Raw genomic sequence first — 22,806 nt, 5'->3', positions numbered from 1 at the left:
ATGTATGTAACGTCTTGCTTAAGATCTTATAACTATTTTACCTTATTTTTTCATCATCCCCATGTCACTATTTATTTATTTTTAACATTACTGTACTATACATCATTTTGTAAGCCTTTAAGAATAAAGATGGTAATGAATAAACATCTACTTATAATGGAAAAATTTACTTGAAGCTAAGAACTCTCTCTTCTTTGTTACTCTGGTTTGCCATTGCCATCGAGTAGAGTTTATCTGCCACTTTCATTTGATCATTTTCTATTCCCTCTTTAATGCTCTTAAATCTAGTTTCTTTCCCACAATCTATGAAAAAGTCTTTTTAAGAACGTTGCCATTTTCCAGCCATTTGAATTTGGAAAACTGACTGGATTTCTCTATGCCTTATGTTCTTCATTTCCAAAATGAAGGTAACAATATCTCCATCAGTTTGTTTTAAGGATTAAATGAGACAAAGTATATGCAGTCATTAGCATAATGCCTGGCATTTATTAAGTGCTTAAAAATGGTGCTGATGATAACAGTGTTGTGATAATAGGAGAGACTCTCCAAAATACCTCCATTTTTTCAGTTCCTTCATGTTTTATTAACAGGACAAGATTTTTCTTGTCATATTTTCTTGAATATCATCTTTGACTCTTTTCCCTTTCTCCTTCTCTATCCAGTCAGTTGCAAAATACTTTGTCTTTTTCCCTTACAATAGCTTTCAAATCTGCCCCTTCTCTAGTCCCTTGATATCACCCTCATTATATCTAAGTAGAATCTATAAGGTGGGTGACTAGTGAATATGTTTCTTGAGTGAGAAGAAGCGCTAAAGAGATCTAGAGTACTGAGACATGGAAAAATGCAGAAATGTCCCTGTTAAAAACAATAACCCTAGCAACAACAATAAACAAGTAATCAGGAATGCCAGTAGGATGGAATGAGGTGTTCATTTTCAAACACAGCTTTATAAAGTTTAGAAAGAAAGAGGTCTCATTTAATTTATATGGAAATATTTCACTTGAAAGAAGGTAAAGGGAGTGGGAGCTGGGCAAAGGAAGGGGCCAGGGAGAACAGTTCTCATGATTAGCACTTAAATTTAAAGAAGACAGAAAAATGAGCAAGTGGACTAGATGACAAAGAAACAATAAGAAGGAGGGAAAAGAGTATAACAATACAGAATCTAAGAAAAGGTAAACCACCATTTAATTATAATATATTTATACCTTTCAAGATTTGGCTCAGTGAGGTCATAGATTTTTTGATGCTCTGTCACAAGTTAGTGACAAGTATTTAAATTTGAGAAGTAGCATTTAATTCTACTGGCAGAAAATACAAATCCTTGCTATTGAGAATCAGTCTGACCTCAATGGCATGGTTCTTGCAAACCTTCAGGCTTGTGTCTAATGATATTGGCATATCTATGTTAGTTTTTAATGTCTGAAGATGACAGTACTGATAGTATAGGAAGTCACCCTGCCTCATAATCAGGGTTGTTTTTCACTATGAATTGCTTATTGTAATTCAAATATAAAGTCAGATGACATAAACATATTTTAACATATTTTAATGTCCATGTTAAAAATTGAAAGGTATCCTAAATTGGTTGTTTCAGTCCTTTTCTTTTTTTTTTTCTAAGTAGGTTTACAAAATTTCGCAAGCCATTCATAATATTTTTCTTTATATTTGAAATTGTCTTTAGTCAGTTTTGTCTTGAGCCAGTTTTTTGAAGATTATATATTAATATACATATAAACATTATCAGAAATTACAGATAAGTTATATATTCAGATAAGATCTCATATATTCATATATATGTATATATATATAATCTTCAGTTACTAGTAGTATATATTATCAGTTGATCCAATGCTAAAATTGAACAAAGGATTAGAAAATGTGATTAGAAATTAATAAAAATTAGGTTCCACCTCTACTGGCAATACCCAAAATATTCAATATATCCATAGACATACATATATATATGTATATATATATATATATATACATATATATATCTTATCTGCAGTTACTGGTGCTATGTAAAAAAATGATATGTAAAGCCAGAGCATTTGTTGGTTTTTCTTAGTTTAAATAAACTAGGTAGAGAACCTGTGCTCCACCTCCACTGCTACAAACACCAGTACTATTGGACACATAAGCAATTAAAATGGTAAATCCTACCAGTGGAGGTGGAACAATGGTTAAAAAAAATAAAAACATATTAGTGCTTATACAGACAGGGAAATTGTGATTTTTTTTTACTCAGAGTCCCACCCTGTTGCCTGGACTAGAGTGCCTCGGCATCAGCCTAGCTCACAGCAACCTCAAACTCCTGGGCTCAAGCAATCCTCCTGCCTCAGCCTCCCAGGTAGCTGGGACTACAGGCATGTGCCATCATGCCTAGCTAATTTTTTCTATATATATTTTTAGTTAATCAATTAATTTCTTTCTATTTTTAGAAGAAATGGGGTCTCGCTCTTGCTCAGGCTGCTTTCAAACTACTGACCTTGAGCGATCCTCCCGTCTTATCCTCCCAGAGTGCTAGGATTATAGGCATGAACCACAGCGCCAGGCCAAAATTGCGATTTTAAAAAAGGCCAACGTTGTTTCCAGTATCTTATATTACATACTTTGTGCTTCATTCTATTATTGTATAACTATTAGATTGCAAATTCCTTCACACAATACAGATTTTCAATCAATATTGTCAAATGCAGGAACTCAATTCTTCCTTAAAGATTACATTATAGCTCTAGGATTTAATTGAAATTTATACTCAATTAAACATAGTTCAAGTTATTAAACTGTGTTCAGAGAGCAGTTTTATTTTAAAACTTTTCTTTACCTTTACATACAGGCCTGTGATCACTCCAAGCAGCAAAAACTTCAGCTATCCGTTGACAGGTGATACTCTTTGCACCCTGTAGAACATAATCTTCATCACAAGAGAACTGCACAGTCGATCCAAGGCTAAAATTAAATAAAAGATTAAAAATATGATTATGAAAATGTAACATAGTAACTAGGCTCCACTTCTACTAGCTATAGCCAATTTATCAAATATGTACCCTAGTGACAAAAAATATCTTACTGGGAGAAAAAAATGTGAAAGTATGACTTGTACAAATGTATAATAAAAGTCATAAACAGATATTCTACTGTAAGGCAATAGCATGTATATTTTGGTAGGAATTGTAGAAAGTTAAAGCTATTATCAAATTTAATTATTTTATTATTAGTTGGAGAAACCAAGATTGAATAATTGACTAAATTTACCATCATAAATAGATGGCAAATGTGAATCAAAAGGTGGAAATCCTGACTTGAATTCTAGTACAGTACTTGTGTTCATACCATATTATCAAATTTTTTCTGGCATGTTCTTACATGTGAATGTATTTAGACATGTCTTTGTATACCCACATGCATTTGTATATACATACATTTTTAGGGCTACACAATTGTGCTGATTGTTTTTGATCTAGAGCCCATGCTATATTTGATGATTTAAAATTGACCCACCATTTATTATTTAACTTATTTCAATTTGTATTTCGTTTCTCCTGTCACTAAAGTTACTTAAATGAACATTTTTAGAAAATCCTATTTGCCAAGCATAATGGATGTTTTTCTGAAATGAAAAACTGACCACACATTTTCTTTCCTAAAATCCTTAAACAGCAACCCATCAGCAAAGAAATAAAGTCCAACTTCCTTAATGTGGCATGAAAGATCTTCCAGCAGGAAGTTCCTGCCATTTTGTCTCTCACCCAGTGCCACACCTAATCACCACCTCTAGGCGCTGACCACTAAAATCCAGAAAGATATTATTTGGACTTTGCAGTCCTACAGCAGTGTATGAATATTCCTAGCTCTCCGCATTCCTAGCAAACATTTGTTGTTTTGGGATTTTTTTATAAAGGCCATTCTTACTGGAGTTAGGAGATATCTCATTGTGGTTTTGATTTGCATTTCCCTGATGATTAGAGATATTGAGCATTTTTTCATATGTAGTCCATTAGTTTGTAGGCCAACTTTTCAAACTTCTTTTGAAAAGTTTCTGTTCATCTCCTTTGCCCACTTTTTGATAGGGTTGTTTGATTTTTTCTTGCTGATTTTCCTGAGTTCTATATAGATTCTAGTTATCAGGCCTTTATTGGATGTTTAGCATGCAAATATTTTCTCCCATTCTGTAGGTTGTCTGTTTGCTCTCGTGATAGTTTCTTTGGCTGTGCAGAGGCTTTTTACTTTATTTTATTTTTATTCAGGATATTAATTATAGGGGTACAAACATTTTGGTTATATGTTTTATCAGGTCCCATTTCCTTATTTTTGTTATTGCTGTGATTGCCTTTGGCGGCCTTCTTCATAAATTCTTTGTCTAGACCAATGTCTGGAAGAGTTTTTCCAACATTTTCTTCTAGAATTCTTATAGTTCCATGCCTTAGGTTTAAGCCGGTTATCCACTATGAGTTGATTTTTGTGAGAGGTGAGATGTGTGGATCCCGTTTCAGTCTTCTACATGTGGCTATCCAATTTTCCCAGCTCCACTTATTGAATAAGGATTATTTTCTCAGTCTATATTTTTGTCTGCTTTGTTCAAAGATTAGACGGCTATATGAGGATAGTTTTATATCTGGGTACTCAGTTCTGTTCCACAGGTCTATGTCTCTGTTCTTGTACCAGTTGTATGCTATTTTAGTTACGATAGCCTTGTACCATAGCTTGCGGTCTGATAAATTGATGCCTCCTAATTTGTTCTTTTTTGTTTAAGATTGCTTTTGCTATACTGGGTCTTCTCTGGTTCCATACAAATCATAGAATTATTTTTTCTAGATCCGTGAAAAATTATTTTGGTATTTTAATAGTGATTGCATTGAATCTGTAGATCACTTTGGGCAATATAGACATTTTAACAATGTTGATTCTGGCGACCCATGAACATGGTGTGGTTTTCCACCTGTTTATGTTCTCTGCTATTTCCTTCCTCAGTTTTGCAGTTATCCCTTTAGAGGTCTTTTACCTCCTTAGCTAAATATATTCCTAGGTATTTTATTTTCTTTGTTGCTATTGCGAAGGGTATTCAGTATTTGATTTGGTTCTCAGTTTGACTGTTGTTGGCATATAGGAATGCTACTGATGTCTATGCATTAATTTTGTAACCTGAGACTGTGCTGAATTTGTTTATCAATTCCAGGGGTCTCATGGCAGAATCTTTAGGATTTTCTAGATATAAGATCATATTGTCAACAAAGAGCAATATTTTGACCTCTTCTGCCTCCATTTGGATGCCCTTGATTTCCTTCTCTTGTCTGAAGACCCTGGCTAGGACTTCCAGCACTATGTTGAATAGAAATGGTGATAGAGGGCAACTTTGTCTGGTTCCAGTTCTAAGGGGAGATGCTTTCAAATTTTTCCCATTCAGTATGATGTTGGCTGTGGGTTTGTCATATATGGCTTGTTTATTTTTAGGTAAGTCCTATCTCTGCCTATTTTGTTCTTATTAATAAAGGGTGCTGAATTTAGTCAAATGCTTTTTCTGCATCTATTCAGAGTATCATATGGTCTTTGTTTTTGCTTCTGTTCATGTGGTGAATTACATTTATAGATTTGCATATGTTGAACCATCCTTGCATCTCTGGATGAAGCCCACTTGGTCATGATGGATTATGTTTTTGATAAGCACTTGAATTTGGTTTTCTAGGAAACTGCTGAAAATTTTTGCATCTATATGCATAGGAATATTGGTCTGTAGTTTTCTTTTTTTGTTGCATCTTTTCCTAGTTTTGGTATCAGGGTGATGTTGGCTTCACAAAACAGCTTGGGGAGGATTCCTTCCTTCCCAAAGTTGTGGAATAATTTCTGCAGGATAGGCACTAGTTCTTTGTAGGTCTGATAAAATTCAGGTGTGAAACTATGTGGTCTGGGACTTTTCTTTTTAGGAAGGATTTTAGTGTTGCTTCAATTTCGGTATTTGATATTGATCTGGTCAGGAATTCTAGTACAACCTCTGTGGAAAGTAATATGGAGATACTTCAAAGAGCTATAAGTAGAATTACCATTTGTTTCAGCAATCCCATTACTGGGCATCCACCCAAAGGACAAAAAGACATTCTATAAAAAAGACATCTGCACTAGAATGTTTATAGCAGCACAATTCACAATTGCAAAGATGTGGAAACAACCCAAGTGCCCATCAACACATGAGTGGATTCATAAAATGTGGTATATGTATAGCATGGATTCCTACTCAGCCACAAAATACAATGGTGATCTAGCACCTGTTGTATTATCCTGGATAGAGCTGGAGCCCTTTCTACTAAGTGAGGTATCACAAGAATGGAAAAACAAGCACCACATGTACTCACCATCAAATTGGTATTAACTGATCAACACTTATATGCACATATAGTAGTAACATTCTTTGGGTGTTGGGCAGATGGGAGGGGGTGGAGAAGATGGGTATATGCACACCTAATGGGTGCAGTGCGCACCATCTGTGGGATGGACACACTTGAAACACCGACTCAGGTGGGACAAAGGCAATATATGTAGCCTAAACATTTGTACCTCCATGATATGCTGAAATAAAAAAAAAGAGAGAGAGAATAAAAAATAGCCTTTAGAGTCTTCTTGGACCTCTTCATGACTCCAAGTTTTCTTTAGACTACCTTATAGCTTGAGCAACCTTAAAAGTGTATATATTGTTTCTATAATGTCCAATTCTCTGTTTTTTCTTTCTTCAATAAATGAAAACTGCATTCTTCTATTTGTTAAGGTTAAAACCCTTAGAGTAACTCTTGACTCGTATTTTTCTCTTACATTTCACATCCACCCCGTAAATCAAATCTGTTGGTAACACTTTCAAAATCTAGAATCCAACATTTCTCACCCCTATACTGTCACTTAGCCATCATTTCTCATCTGTGTTATTGCACTAGTCCTTTTTGTGTGCACTAGTCCTTTCTTGGGTTTCTTGCTTCTGTTGTTGACTTCCAGCAATTTATTTTTAAATAATATCCAGAGCAAATTTTTTAAAAGGTAGCTCAAATTTTACCATTATTCTACTTCAAATATTTGTTTTTGCCCATTTCATTCAGATACTCTTAATCCATAATCTTTTTCTATGTTATTGTCTATACACTATTTTTTGCATTGTGTATTTATTTGGCTCTCTCACCCTGCTAAAACATTTCCAGGCTCGTATCTATTTTGTTTTCCAACCTATCAAACATTCTCAAAAAATATTGTAAGTTTTTTTACATACATATATATGTAGATGTGCGTACACATACATATATGTGTGTGTAAATATACATATATATACATATATATGTATATATATAGAGAGAGAGGGGGGAGAGAGAGAAAGGAAGTAAATGCTTTCTCTTGCAGATTTATTATTCACTAACATCTGTCTAAGATAGCCTAATGCATTCAGATATATCCCTATCCCTATAATTGAAAAAAAATATCCTTGTGTCAGGATACTCTCTCAATTTAAATTTAAATTTATTACAACCCACATATCCACTTCTTATCAGCCAGTACATTTGCCATGGTCATAAAACGGCAAGCAAAATACCAGTGTGATTGGAGCACAGAAACTGAAGGACAGAGATGGATGAAATTAAGTCAAGGAAGCATTTAGAAGTGGGAGACAGATTGTTTACAGCTCCCTTGGCCATGGTAAGGATTTTGACCTTTATTTTAAGAGAATTGGTAATTATTATGGGGCTGTGAGCCAAGTGAATGACATGTTACTTTATGCTTTAAAGTGATTCCATTGAGTACTGAGTGAAGAATACAATTTAAGGTGGCAAAGGTAGAAGCAAGGGGTTTGGTTAAGAATCTGTTGCTGCAGGGCATGGTGGCTCACATCTGTAATCCTAGCACTCTGGGAGGCCAAGGCGGGCAGATCACTCAAGGTCAGGAGTTCAAAACCAGCCTGAGTAAAAGCGAGACCCTGTCTCTACTAAAAATAGAAAGAAACTAATTGGTCAACTAAATATATAGAAAAAAATGAGCCAGGCATGGTGGCACATGCCTGTAGTCCCAGCTACTTAGGAGGCTGAGGCAGAAGGATTGCTAGAACCCAGAAGTCTGAGGTTGCTGTGAGCTAGCCTGATGCCACGGCACTCTATCAAGGGCAACAAACTGTAACTCTGTCTCAAAAAAAAAAAAAAGTCAGAACCATGATCAAAGGGTATGCAAAACCTGACTAAGGGAACAGTGATGGTGAGGAAAACTCCCTCAAAGAGGAGGTCATTCAATCTAGGACACAAAGAGTGCATTGGCACAGAAAAGAGATTGAACCTTGTAGGTAGGAGCAATTGCCTGTTTGATGATTCAAGAAAAAGAGCACAGTGTGTTCAAGGATCTCAAGAAAGCTTAACAGGGATAAAAAGAAGACAATCATATAAGGAGTAAGCTGGGGACAATTCAAGCAGTCTTAAGATGTATTACAAATTTTGGACTTTATCATAAAAAATAGGCAGTTATGAAAATGATTTAGTAAAGAGGCTTCATAATCACAATTATGGTTTTAAAGGGATCCTATGGTCTGTCAGGAAGAGAATGAATCAGTGGTAACATGAAAGAGGCAATATCACATGTGGGAAGCCAGTTAGAAGGATAGTATATTTTCGTTATATTGTTACAGACAGAAGATGATGGAGACATGTACTTGGGTGATGCCACTAGAGATGGAGAGAAAGAGATAGATTCAAGAGGAGTGTTAGAGGTCGAACTGGCAGTACTGGGTGGCTGGCTGTCTGAGGTCAAAAAGGGAATGTAGGAATCAAGGATGAATGCACACTCTCATGACTAGGTGCTTGTGAGACATTCAAATGGCGAGGCAATGGATCTGTATAGGTCAGTGACTCAGGCAAAGGTTTGGTCTGGAGACACACACAGTCATGGAAACTATGAGAATGTTAGTGATTACCTAGGAAGGAAGTATTAGACTGAGCCCTGAGGAACTCCTACACCCAACTGCTATTTGGATGAGTGTGACCCAGTAATGGGGACTAGTTTGCTCAGAGAGAAAGAAGGAAAAAAATCAGAAGCAGAGGGGTCAAGTAGATGAGAAGACAATTTTCTATTTCAATATTTTTACCTTAAGCTTATGAGATGCTATTTCAAAGCATCATATATGAACTTTGAGCACATGTCCCATGGTTTAGAATTTCCAGGTCTGTTCTATGCTTCAAAAGATCTGTCTATGCTGCAGGGGCATATCATAACTGAGGAGTTAACAGTTTCTTTAAGTAGAATCCAAACTGCTAATATGGTAGATATTACTAATTACTCATTTCTGTTGTGTAAGTCATTAGTTTCTTCCCCACTATTGAAAGAAAGTCTCTATAATGGGCATTTGTAAGCATATCCATCGAGGACCACAGCTACATTTGAACCTATTCCAAAACAACACAGAGAGGACAGAAATCAATGAAATAACTGGTCTTTTCAGTAGATTCTAGGTTCAATAATCAGGAAATGGGTTTCTTAAACAAATACATTATGTTTTAATTGTATGAACCATTTTGATATTTGAATTAAACTTAAGGAAAATTTACAACTAAGTCTCATTAAATGTGTGTATGTGTGTGTATATATTTCTATATAAATACACATATATATTTATAGAAAAGTATTCAGTTATCATTAAGTGACAGCAAAGGAAGACAAGATGTACGCACTGTAATTTATGTGTCACCACTGAAAAGATGTCTGCCCTACCCAGCTAAATAAAACCATCTACTTTAGTAGGTTATTCAATCTGATAGAACATTTCAAAATACAGAGCTGAACACATTTTTTAATCTGAAAGTATCAAATCATAAAGCATATGATAGATAATGATATTGTTAGTAAAATAAGTGTTGATCTTCACCATGATTATGCTGGCCCAGATTTAAATGCTATCATCTTTTTAAAAATGATGCTTATCATTCCATCATTCTATAATATCAAAGCTGTCAGTGAAAAAAGATAGGAGATTTTTCAAAATATATAAATTTTCACCTATTTTGACCTAAGATAGTGAAACTATAATTTTATTTACAAGCAAATAAATAAAATATGAGCAAATACAGATACCCAGAAGGACAGATGATAGTGCTTGAGTCAGAGAAGAGGATCAAAGAAATAAAGGAACAAGGAGTCTTGAGAGTATTACATCAAGAGTGAATTTGTGTGTATCTTTGGTGTTGCTATTGTTTTTTGGTTGATTTAAAAGGTCAAGGCAATTTCCTGACACATGAAGAAATTCAACATTAAAAAGCAGATTAAAAACATTAAAACAATTAAAAAGTAGATGTGTATTTTTCAAAATTGTCACTGTACAAGTAGATATTATCCAGGCATGAACGTTGATTTAAAAATTAAAGCATCCATAAACCATTTTGTAGTAAAAAAATGAACATATTAAACATGCAGAGGAAATAACTATGACCAAAATGACCATAATAATGCTTATTTAATATCTTTGAAAATCAAATGATTCTCTAAATATATTTAAACTAGGAATTTCAAAAATAAGCAATTGCTCATTAGAACATCCAAAATTATTTTTACCTCAGATTGGGAGTGGCTAATTTTTACAATATGAGCTTTTCTGTATTTTAAAAGTACATGAATATGTGTTGTAGAAATTTTGAAAATGAGGATTAGCAAAAAAAAGTAAAAACTACATCAAGCTCTATACTGCTAACATGTTTTTAAATCTGATTTCAGAATTTAAGTTCTTTTCATATTTACATCCATTCTCTCTTCTTGTAAAAACAGAACAATTGACTCTCCATATAGAGAAGTCATTTCTCCACCCAATTTTAGATTCAGTTCTTCCGTCTTTTCACTACTTGTGCCATTAATTATTCCTTCTGTCTTGAATATTTAACCTCTCATTTTAAGCTGGAAGTAAAAATGATAATATTAAGCCATTTATTTGTAAGTTGCAGAAATTAAACATTAATAAACTTTATTGTAAGGGGATGATAAGTGACCTAATTTTCAAAATGTATTGTTTCTGACTCTAACTTATACTGACAAGCTTTGTTAGATATTTTAAAGGCTTTTAACTCATACCAAATTTTCTTCAAAAGAGAATGAAAGAGCCTGGTGCAGTAGCTCATGACTGTAATCCTAGCACTCTGGGAAGCCAAGGCAGGTGGATCACTCAAGGTCAGGAGTTCAAAACTAGCCTGAGTAAGAGTGAGACCTCGTCTCTACTAAAAATAGAAAGAAATTAATTGGCCAACTAAAAATATATCGAAAAAATTAGCTGGGAATGGTGGTGCATGCCTGTAGTCCCAGCTACTCAGGAGGCTGAGGCAGAAGGATTGCTTGAGCCCAGGAGTCTGAGGTTGCTGTGAGCTAGGTTGACTCCATGACACTGTAGCCTAGGCAACAAAGTGAGACTCTGTCTCAAAAAGAAAAAAAGTAAAAAAGAATGAAAGAACACCATAATCATTTTCTGTGTATTGCCCAATTCATTGCCTTATAAAATTAACATCATTCCTTTGCATAGATAGTGTCAACAAAACCGAGACATGCCAGATGCAAGGATAATCCAATTCAGCACTCACACACAACTTTGTATTTTATTCTTCATATCTACTGCCTTATTTGTGCTGTTGGCTATGATCAGTCTAGATATTGTTCCTGTACATCTTGGTTTGTCGAATACTCAAGGTCACTCACTACTTCATTCGATATTCAAACCAATTACTGCCTTGTTAATCTCCTCAAACTTGGTCTTTTGAGTATAATTTCAAACATGTTGGGAAGGTGATGATATCACACGCCTTCACTCCTCCAGTACTTGATTTCACTTCAGCTAAATCCTTTCACTAGGAGTAAATCTTTCTTCTTGTCTGTTTATTTCCTATACTTATATACTTTTATAACATAACACAATATGTTGAAAAATAGAGCAATTCCAAAGGAAGCAATATCCTGGAGAAAGGAACAATCTCAAAAGACGTGGATTGTTCAGAAAGAAACACAAAAGCAATATGTAAGTGCATTAGCTAACGTGGATTTTCATGAGAACAGCTCTTCATTAGTTAAATAGCTAACTAAGCTAAAAGCAAAAGCTATTTAAAAAGTTATAATCCCATACCTTCAGAAAAAAGGATAATGATTATTATCATAAAGACCTTTTCTTTAACCTCCAAAATTAACTGTGAGGAGCTTCTCAGAATCCTCAAAAATCCTTGATATTATACCTGATAAGATTTCAATATTTTAAATTTAGAACAATTATTTTAAAAGTGACAGTTGAAGGTTTTATTTTTATCTTGGTAATTCTTTTTTTGGAGTCTAAAAGATAAATACTTTTTACCATGTGCTTTTTTTCTTTTCTTATATTGTTTTATGCCTTTTATCTGAGATTCACTGGGTCAATTTTGTAACTTGATTAAGCAATTTTTAATAGATCTTCAATCACAGATGAACAAAATACTTTTACATAACAAGTGAAGTATTGTGCAGATCCATAACTGTGTTACAAAGTAAGAGAAAGGCACATAGTAGGATAATGATATTCTATAATGGGAAAAAAAGTAACAAATTAGTAAAACAGTGCCTTAGAAGGTTACTAGTAAATGGATTAGGAAGTAAGTAACATGATAATATTCAGAGAAATTAAAATATACACACACTTAAGTGACAAAATATAATTTATTTAAAAGCCTAAATAAAACCTTTTTTCCTGGTATACAAATATTTTTAAGAGATGATTTAAAATTATATGAGAACAATAAACCTTTAAAATATTAATTGAAAAAATATCTTTGGCATCATTTCTGTTGCTGTAACCATAGAAAAGGAATTAAGGATTAGAATGATTGTATAATCCCTGTAAATCAAAATATAAAATAAAATTAGTATGGAAACTAAAGTATGAAAGTATTTAATGTCAGTGTTTAGGTTGGTAAGCTTCCCAATAGTTTCCACAACATGCTGTTTTGAAGTTCACACGTAGGCATATTCATAAAGTATGCCTCATTTAGGCAAAGCCATAAAATAAGGCAAGGTTAATATCTCATCCTTGCCACATTAACTCTGACTATACCCATTGCTATTCTACTCCTCCTCCTCTCACCCCCTCACAATTCTATTAGACAGCAATGAATTAAATAGTGCAATGAGAATAACCCTATTTTCATCTAAGTTTTCAATGCTTAAGTAATTACCAAACTTTGATATTTTAATATTAGTAACCTATTAATTGTATAAAAAGAAATCTCCAAATAACTGTGACCCTACGTTTAAGAACAGCTGTCATAGAGAAATAAACCAATTGAAGCTGAGGTTTGAATAAAGTAAAATCCACCTCACAGTAGGAAAATATCCACAGACATAGATGAACTGAGCCTTATGATACATAATGTTATAAATTATCCAAAGCTATCAAGATTTTTTTAATCCTGGGATAAATTTTTAAAATAATATTAAAAATTAATATTTTGAGCAGGGCCTCCTAGGTTACAAAGCACTTTCTTGTATAAAACCCCATTTGATCTATTCCTGTGGCCCAAACCAGTCAATGGTATAAAAATAAGCAAGAGTAACCCACAAGGCACTTTGTGAGTGATAGTTAATGTGCAACGACTAATGCACAAAGCAACCACCTCATTATTTGTGAACTGCTCAGTGTTTTATACATTGGAAGGACCACTTAGTTCAAACTCTGACTACCCACATTTAATATTTACTTTTAAATCATATATAAAGTGCTGACAATAATAAATTATTACATGTCACTAATGTAAATTTAGCATATTAAGTTACTATTGTCATATTAAGCCTGCAATATAAAATACATTTATTTTTTTCACATCCAGCTTATCAGTATTATAACCAACTAAAGAAAATGTTGAGTAGATTGGATAAGACTATCTTTAGGTATATTCTAGCTGTTAATACTCCATGAATCAATCTGCCTTTTATTAAAGTAAATCTGCCAAAACAAATATTCCTCAAATACTTCATCATGTTTTTTTATGTCATTGTGCAAGTTTAATGAATAAAAAGTGTCTAATATAGAAGGCAGGGGTGTTTTACTTCTAAATATTTCTCATTTAACATACAGATTTTGTGATAAACCAGTTCCTCTAATATGCATATCATAAAAATTAAATTATCCTGATTAAAATAACTTTGCAATTATAGTCTCCCACTGCATTTAAAATGCCGTTCTAGCACCCTCTTCAATAAATGGTGCTGAAAAACTAGATTTCCATTGGAAAAGAATGAAACTAGACCACTATCTCTTCCCAAATACAAAAATCAATCCAAAATGGATGAAAGACTTAAACTTAAGACCTCAAACAATAAAACTACTAGAAAAAACATAGGAGAAATGCTCCAGGCCATCAGTCTAGGCAAATATTTTATGGCTAAGTTCTCAAAAGTATAGGCAATAAAAACAAAAATAGGCAAATGAAATTGTATTAAATTAAAACATTTCTGTTTTAATGGTTTCAGTAAAAGAAATCATCAAGAGAATACAGAGACAACTGGTTGAATCAGACAAGAGACTAATACCTAGAATGTATAAGGAACTCAAATAGTTCAACAGCAAAAAAAAAAAAAAAACAACAACAAAACAAATAGTTCTATTACAAAGTGGGCAAAGGATCAGAATGAATAGTCATTTCTCAAATGAAGATATACAAATGACCAATAGTATATGGAAAAACACTCAACATCACTAATCATCAGGGAAATGCAAATCAAAATCATAGTTCTCACCCTAGTTAGAATGGCTATTATCAATGAGGTGGAGAGAGAAAATGGCAGATTAGGGCTGACCTCTTGATTCTTGGCTCTTGGGGTCAGGGGTGAAGAGGACAGAAGACCACACGTGGACCACCTGCACCTACTCTGGAGCAGACTCGCAGAACTGCAAAGAGACACTGGGATATGGAAATCGTGGACAACAATTAAAGGTGAACCGAAATTCTTTCACAAAACCCAGGGACTCGGAAGTACAGTGGGGAGCCCACCCGTGCACCAGCGGCCTCACGGGCTGACTAGAGGAGGCACCCCTTCTCCCCCACACAGTGAGATGATCCCTTCCCCACTGGTCCCCACGACCACGCAGGCAGGGAACTGCCTGAGGTTGATGGGAGGTGGCAGTGTGAACAGACGAGCGGTTTGGAGAGGAGTGTGAAACAGGCAGCATTTAGAATTCTACACAGCGCCCTGCCAAAGCAGTGGGGAGTGCAGGAAGGGTCTGAACCCAGACCCCGTTCCTTAGCCCTGCTGCCCAGCACCCGCAGCTTGGAGACTCTGCATGGAGCCTCGCAGGAGACGTTCTCCAGGCTTACCCGGGGCCCAAGGCCAGCTGAACTGTTTCTGCTTCAGGGGATGGCAGCCCATTGAGCCCACAGCCCCACTAAAGCGGTAGTGGGTGGGGAGAAGGGCCCAGTTTTGTGCCCACTCCCCCGCTCCGCCACCCAGCCCCCGCAGCTTGGAGACTCTGCGCAGAGTCGTGCAGGAGCCGTTCTCCCGGATTCCTCAGGGCAGATCAGCTCAGGAGGCATTTTCTGAGCTTCCCAAGAATCCCAAACCAGCTGATCTGTTCCTGCTTCAAGAGAGGGCAGCCTATCAAGCCCACAGCACCTCAGGAGCGGTAGTGGGTAGGGAGAAGGGCCCAGTTCTGCGCCCACTCCCCCACCCTGCTACTCTACCCCTGTGGCTTGGAGAAGTTGTGGAGGACCGCTCGGGAGAAGCTTGCCAGGCATCCCTACTACCCTAAACCAGACAAACTCTTCGAGCAGCTGGAGAAGGCACCCCTCTTAATCGCCAGAACCCTACTGAACCAGTAGCAGCAGAAGAAAGAGTCCTAACACTGTAGCCACTTCCTAGCACTGCCACACTGCCCCAAAGCTTGGAGAACCTGCAGTGGGCAGGGCTCAAGCATTTCCCTGGCAACTCTTCTACCCTAAACTGGCTGATCTGTTCGGGCCTCCGGAGAAAGCAACTTGTTGAGCTCCCAGCGCTCCGCTGAAGCAGAAGCAAGTGGGAGAGGGTATGAACCCAACATCTGCTTCCCTGCTCCACCAAGCTGCTCCTTAGCATGAAAACACTGCAGAGGGTGGCCCTGTTAAACTCAGTCTTCCCCCCTGCCCTAACTGGGCAGGTGGCCTTGAAAGCTGAATTTATAAGGGTGGAAAGTTGAGAGTGGTGCTTTGTTCGGTAGCTTTCTCACAAGTTTGAACCTTAGGGGTGTCTTGCTGCACTCAGTGGTTGGCATTCTGTGTCCAGAGAATAAAGCCTATGGTAGCAAGGTAGATAAGCAAAGGAGGCTGCTAGTCCTGAGGACTCAAAGAACCCTTGAGAAAGGTGATACATGAGCAGAACACATCCTCCCCAGGTCTCCCAAGGATCATTCCTTTGGAACCCAAGTACACAGCTTATAATTGACTTCCATCAACTCTGGTCCTCAACAAAGTATCCAGATGAGGAAGAACCAGTGAAAAACTTCAGGAACCATGAAATATCAGAGAGAAAAGTCACCTCCAAAAGAAAATAATCATTCTCCACCAACGGACACCAACTTACACGATATGATTAAACTAACAGATGAAGAATTCCGAATATGGATTGTTAGAAAGCTCAATGGAATCAAAGAGAAAATAGAATCCCAACATAGAGAAACCACAAGAACAATCCAGGAAATGAATGAAAAATTCTCCAAAGATATAGAGGTAATTCAGAGAAACCAAGGAGAAATTCTAGCAATGAAGGAAATTCATTGGAACTCCATTCAAGGAACTCCACAACACAGTGGAAAGCCTCAAAAACAGGATAGATCATGCTGAGGAAAGAATCTCAGAGCTTGAAGATTATACCTACATGCTAAACAAATCAGAGGAAAAAAGGGTACACAGAAGCAAGAGACAAGATCAAAGCTTACAGGAAGTATGGGATTATGTAAAAACATCGAATCTCAGAATGATTGGCATTCCAGAAGGGGAAGAAGAACACTCACAAGGGTTGGAAAACTTAGTCTATGGCATACTGGAGGAAAATATGCCGGGCCTAGCTAGAAATATGGATATCCAAATTTAAGAAGTGCACAGAACCCCTGGGAGACACAATGCGAATAGGTAATTGCCTCGTCATGTGGTTATTAAGTTGACCAAGGTAAATGTGAAAGAAGCAATCCTCCGTACAGAAGGTGTAAACAACAAATAACCTACAAAGGAAAGTCTATCAGACTAACCGCAGACTTCTCATCTGAAACCTTACAAGACAAGAGGGAGTGGGTGCCTATCCTTAATCTTCTAAAACAGAACAAAGCCCAACCTAGAATACTTTATCTGGCAAAATTAAGTTTCATCTATGAGGGCGAAATAAAATCCTTCTCAGACAAGCAATCGCTAAAGGAATATGCAAAGATCAGACCAGCACTACAGAAAATTCTCAGACCTGCCTTCCACAGTGAACAGGGTAATAGGCACTACTCAAAATGAAATCCACAAAGAATTAAAGTCTAGATCTCGAACTTCATGATAACTTAATCTCTAAGTCAAAGCAACAGGACTTCACCCATCAATATGAATGGAAATCTTCCTCCAATTTCAATCCTCTCAATAAATGTAAATGGTTTAAACTGTCCTCTGAAGAGACATAGGCTGGCAGAGTGGATAAAATTCCACAAGCCTAATATTTTCTGTCTACAGGAAATACACCTAAACCATAAAGATGGCTCCCGGCTGAAGATCAAGGGATGGAAAACTATCATCCAAGCAAACCGGAAATCAAAAGAAAGCAGGGGTTGCTATATTATTCGCAGACAACATTAGTTTTAAAGTAACAAAAGTTAAAAAGGATAAAGAATGCCACTTCATAATGGTGAAAGGGAAGATAGAACAAGAAGACCTAACAATTCTTAATATTTATGCTCCCAATTCAGGAGCACCCAATTACATAAAGCAAACCTTGTCAGAGCTAAATGCCACCCTAAACAATACTGCCATAGTAGCAGGGGACTTCAATACACCACTAAATGAACTGGATAGATCCTCCACACAGAAATTAAGTAAAGAAATAAGGGACCTAATCAAAGATATTGAACAAAAATGTCTGACAGATCTATACAGAACATTTCACCCAAATAAAGTTGAATTTACATTCTTCTCAGCAGCCCATGGATCCTTCTCAAAAATTGATCACATACTAGGCCACAAAGCAGATCTCAAAAAATTCAAGAAAATAAGAATAATACCCTGTGTCTTCTCTGACCATAGTGGTATAAAATTAGAGTTCAACTCTAATAGAAATACACACCACATCACTAAGTCATGGAAACTAAACAACCTACTGTTGAATGACTATTGGGTCAAGGAAGAAATTCAGAGGGAAATCAAGGATTTCTTTGAACAAAATGACAATGGAGCCACATCTTACCAAAACCGTTGGGATACAGCAAAAGCATATTTGAGAGGAAAAATAATAGCAATAAATGCTCACATCCAGAAAACAGAAAGATTAGACACCAACAACCTAATTAATAGACTCAAGGAATTGGAAAAGAAGAGCAAATCAATTCCAATCCTGGCAGAAGAAAAGAAATATCTAAGATCAAAGCTCAACTAAATGAATTGGAGAATAAGAGAACTATATGGAAGATCAACAAAACCAGAAGCTGTTTTTTTGAAAAGAGCAACAAAATTGACAGCCCTCTGGTGAGGCTGACAAGAACTCAAAGGGAAATGACTCTAATAACCTCAATAAGAAATGAAAAAGGAGAGATCACAACAGACTCCACAGAAATACAAAACATTATGTTTGACTACTATAGAAATCTATATGCCAAAAAACTACAGAATGAAGATGAAATGGACAGATTCCTGGAATCACACAACCTCCCTAAGTTCACCTAGGGGGAAAATGAATTCCTGAACAGACCAATCACAAGCTCAGAAATTGAAGCAGTAATTAAAAACCTCCCCAAACGGAAAAGTCCCGGGCCAGATGGCCGCACCCTGGAGTTCTACCAAACATTCAACGAAGAACTCATACTACAGAAACTATTCCACACCATTGAGAAGGATGGTACCCTTCCTAACTCATTCTATGAAGCCAATATCACCTTGATACCAAAGCCAAGAAAGGATGCAACAAAAAAAGAAAATTATAGAGCAATATCCCTCATGAATATAGATGCAAAAATCCTAAACAAAATTTTAGCAAATAGAATTCAGTAGCACATCAAAAAAAGAATTCACCATGACCAAGTGTGGTTTATTCCTGGCATGCAAGGCTGGTTCAACATACACAAGTCTATAAATGCAATCCACTTTATAAATAAAGCCAAGAACAAAGACCATATGATTCTGTCAATAGATGCAGAAAAAGCATTTGATAAAGTCCAACATACATTTATGATAAAAACCCTTAACAAAATAGGCATAGATGGCCCATACCTTAAATTTATCAAATCCATCTATGACAAACCAATGGCTAACATCATTCTAAATGGGGAAAAATTGAAATCATTCCTGCTTCGAACCGGAACTAGACAAGGATGCCCACTTTCTTCCCTTCTACTCAACATAGTACTCGAAGTCTTAGCTATAGCAATCAGGCATGAGAGGGGTATTAAGGGCATCCAAGTTGGGTCAGAAGAGATCAAACTCTCACTGTTGCCGATGATATGATATTATATCTAGAAAACCCCATGGACTCATCCAAGAAACTCCTAGATCTGATAAATGAATTCGGTAAAGTTTCAGGTTATAAAATCAATATACACAAATCAGAAGCATTCATATATGCCAAAAATCATCAAGCAGAAACTCAAATCAAAAACGCAATACCCTTTACTATAGCTCCAAAGAAAATTAAATATCTAGGAATATATAATGAGAGATACAAAAGATTTATATAAGGAGAACTATGAAACACTAAAAAAAGAAATTGCAGATGATTTAAACAGATGGAAAAATCTACCATGCTCATGGCTAGGAAGAATCAATATTGTTAAAATGTCAATATTACCTAAGGTGATCTACAGAATCAATGCAATTCCCATCAAAATGCCACCAGCATTCTTTACAGATCTAGAAAAAATAATCCTTCTCTTTGTATGGCACCAGAGAAAACCACGCATAGCCAAAGCAATCTTAAGTAAGAAAAACAAACTGAGAGGGATCAGTCTTCCTGACTTTAAGCTGTACTATAAGGCAATAATAGTAAAATCTTCCTGGTACTGGCACAAGAACAGAAACATTGATATCTGGAATAGATCTGAGATTCCAGAGATCAAACCATCTGTATATGGTAACCTAATCTTTGATAAAGCAGACAAAAATATACTATGGGGAAAAGATTCTCTCTTCAATAAATGGTTCTGGGAAAACTGGTTAGCAATATGCAGAAGAGCAAATCAGGATCCCAACCTCTCACCCCTCACAAAAATTCACTCAAGATGGATAACAGACCTGAACCTAACACAGGAAACTAAGAATTCTAGAAGAAGATGTTGGGAAAACCCTATCAGATATTGGTCTAGGCAAAGAATTTATGAGGAAGACCCCCAAGGCAATCACTGCCACAGCTAAAATAAACAAATGAGATCTCATCAAATTAAAAAGCTTCTGCACTGCCAAGGAAACGATCATTAGAGCAAATAGACAACCCACAGAATGGGAGAAAATATATGCTCTCTACACTTCCAATAAAGGTCTAATAACAAGAATCTATCTAGAACTTAAAAGAATAAACAAGCAAAAATCAAACAACCCCATCAAGAAATGGGCAATGGAAATGAACAGAAACTTCTCCAAAGAAGACAGAATAATGGCATGGAAACATATAAAATAATGTTCAACATCTCTAATCATTAGAGAAATGCAAATCAAAACCACAATGAGATACCACCTAACCCCAGTGAGAATGGCCTGTATCAAGAAATCCCAAAATAGCAAATGCTGGCGAGGATGCAGAGAGACAGGAACACTCTTACACTGCTGGTGGGACTGTAAATTAGTGCAACCTTTGTGGAAAAAAATTTGGAGATTCCTCGAACAACTAGAAATAGAAATACCATTTGACCCAGCAATAGCATTGTTGGTCATCTATCCAAAAGAACATAAGTCACTCTATTATAAAGACATCTGCACTCGAATGTTTATACCAGCACAATTCACTATTACACGGACATGGAAACTACCCAAGTGCCCGTCAATTCATGAATGGATAACTAAAATGTAGTATATACTCACAATGGAATATTACTCAATTCTAAGAAATGATAGTGAACTAGCACCGTTTATGTTATCGTAGATTAAGCTTAAGCCTGTAATACAAAGCGAGATGACACAAGACTGGGAAAATGGGCTACACATCTACTCGCCATCAAATTGGTACTGACAGCCTAAAACTATGGTGTTCAAATAATTGTAGTGTTCAACAGGGATCTGAGGTGGGGAGGAGACCCATATCTTAAGGATGTGATGAGCATTGTAGGGGGGAAAGGATTACCTCTATCCCTTCTTAGGGAGAGGCAAAAAAAACCACACTGTAACCAAAATGTCTAAAAAAATTTTGTTAATGGGAGGTGAACAGGTGGAAGGAGGGAGAAGGGGAAGGGTACTCACTATCGTGGTGGGTGCAGGCGCACCACTTGAAGACTGGACACGCTTGAAGCTCTGGCAGAGCAGGGTGGGGAGGGGAGCAGGGGCAAGATATGTAACCCTAACAATATTTGTACCCACAGAATTTGGGAAAAAATAAATTAAAAAAAAAGACAAAAAATTAGCAGATCTTGGTCAGAATGCAGAGAAAAAGGAAGTCTTATACACTTCAGGTGGGAACATAATTTAGTGTAGTCATTAACAAAAAAAGTATGGAGGTTCCTCAAAAAACTAAAAATAGAACTACCATGCAATACTGAAATCTGGGTATTTATCCAAAGGAAATAAAATCAGTACCTCAAAGTGATACTTGTATCCCTATGTTAATTGCAGTACTGTTTACAATAGCTAAGATATGGAATCAACCCAAGCATCTGTCAATAGATGAATGAAGAAAATGTATATATATAGAATGAAATATTATTCAGACATAAAGAAGAATGAAATCCTGTCATTTGCAGCAACATAGATGGAACTGAAGGTCATTATGTTAAGTAAAATAAGCCAGGCACAGAAAGACAAATAATACATGTTTTCACTCATATGTGAAAATTAAAAAATGTTTATCTCATGGAGGTAGAAAGAAGAATGGTAACTACCAGAGGCTGGGAAGTGTGTTTGTGAGGGGGGTGATAAAGAAAGATTGGTTAATGAATACAAGTGTACAGTCAGATAAAAGGAATAAGTTCTGGTGTTTGATAGCACAGTAGGGTGACTATTGTTAACAATATATATTGTATATTTCAAAATAGCTAGAAGATAATATTTGAAGTGTTTCCAATGCAAGGAAATGATATCCTAAATATTATTAATTAATCATTACACATTCTATCCAGGTATCAAAATATCTCAAGTACCTGATAAATATGCACAAATATTATGTATCAATAAAATATATATAAAATGCCCTTCTAGTAAATACTAAAACTACAAACAAGAAATAATGCTTTGCTAAATGTTGGGGAAATCTCAGTATTAGCTTTTTAAATCAAATAGGAGATTGGGGACTGGGGGATTACCTGGAGATAACCTCTGAGTTTTTTTCCTAGATATAAAATTCTGGAAGTCTCTAAAAATGGATATTGTACTAAAATACAAATAAATAGTTTGTATAAAATATTGTCAAGTAGTATATGATGATAAAGAATATCTTCATAATGCAGAAATG

At 36.0% G+C, this 22,806-nt stretch overlaps 1 protein-coding gene across 5 annotated transcripts in view; it reads right to left on the bottom strand.

Moving 5' to 3' along the window:
* The window catches only part of CSMD3 (CUB and Sushi multiple domains 3), a 1,101,621-nt gene that overhangs the window by 611,863 nt on the left and 466,952 nt on the right, over window positions 1-22,806 (bottom strand). For all 5 annotated transcript variants that reach the window (XM_076005068.1, XM_012781857.3, XM_076005066.1 and 2 more), the window contains one exon: window positions 2,828-2,952. In XM_076005068.1, the coding sequence (XP_075861183.1) occupies window positions 2,828-2,952 (125 nt within the window). The remainder of the gene's footprint in view (window positions 1-2,827; window positions 2,953-22,806) is intronic.

This window comes from Microcebus murinus, chromosome 7 (genome assembly GCF_040939455.1).
Source record: "Microcebus murinus isolate Inina chromosome 7, M.murinus_Inina_mat1.0, whole genome shotgun sequence".
Taxonomy (NCBI): Eukaryota; Metazoa; Chordata; class Mammalia; order Primates; family Cheirogaleidae; genus Microcebus; species Microcebus murinus.
The sequence above is the reverse complement of the archived record's forward strand: the minus strand, read 5'-3'. Positions and strand labels throughout refer to the sequence as shown.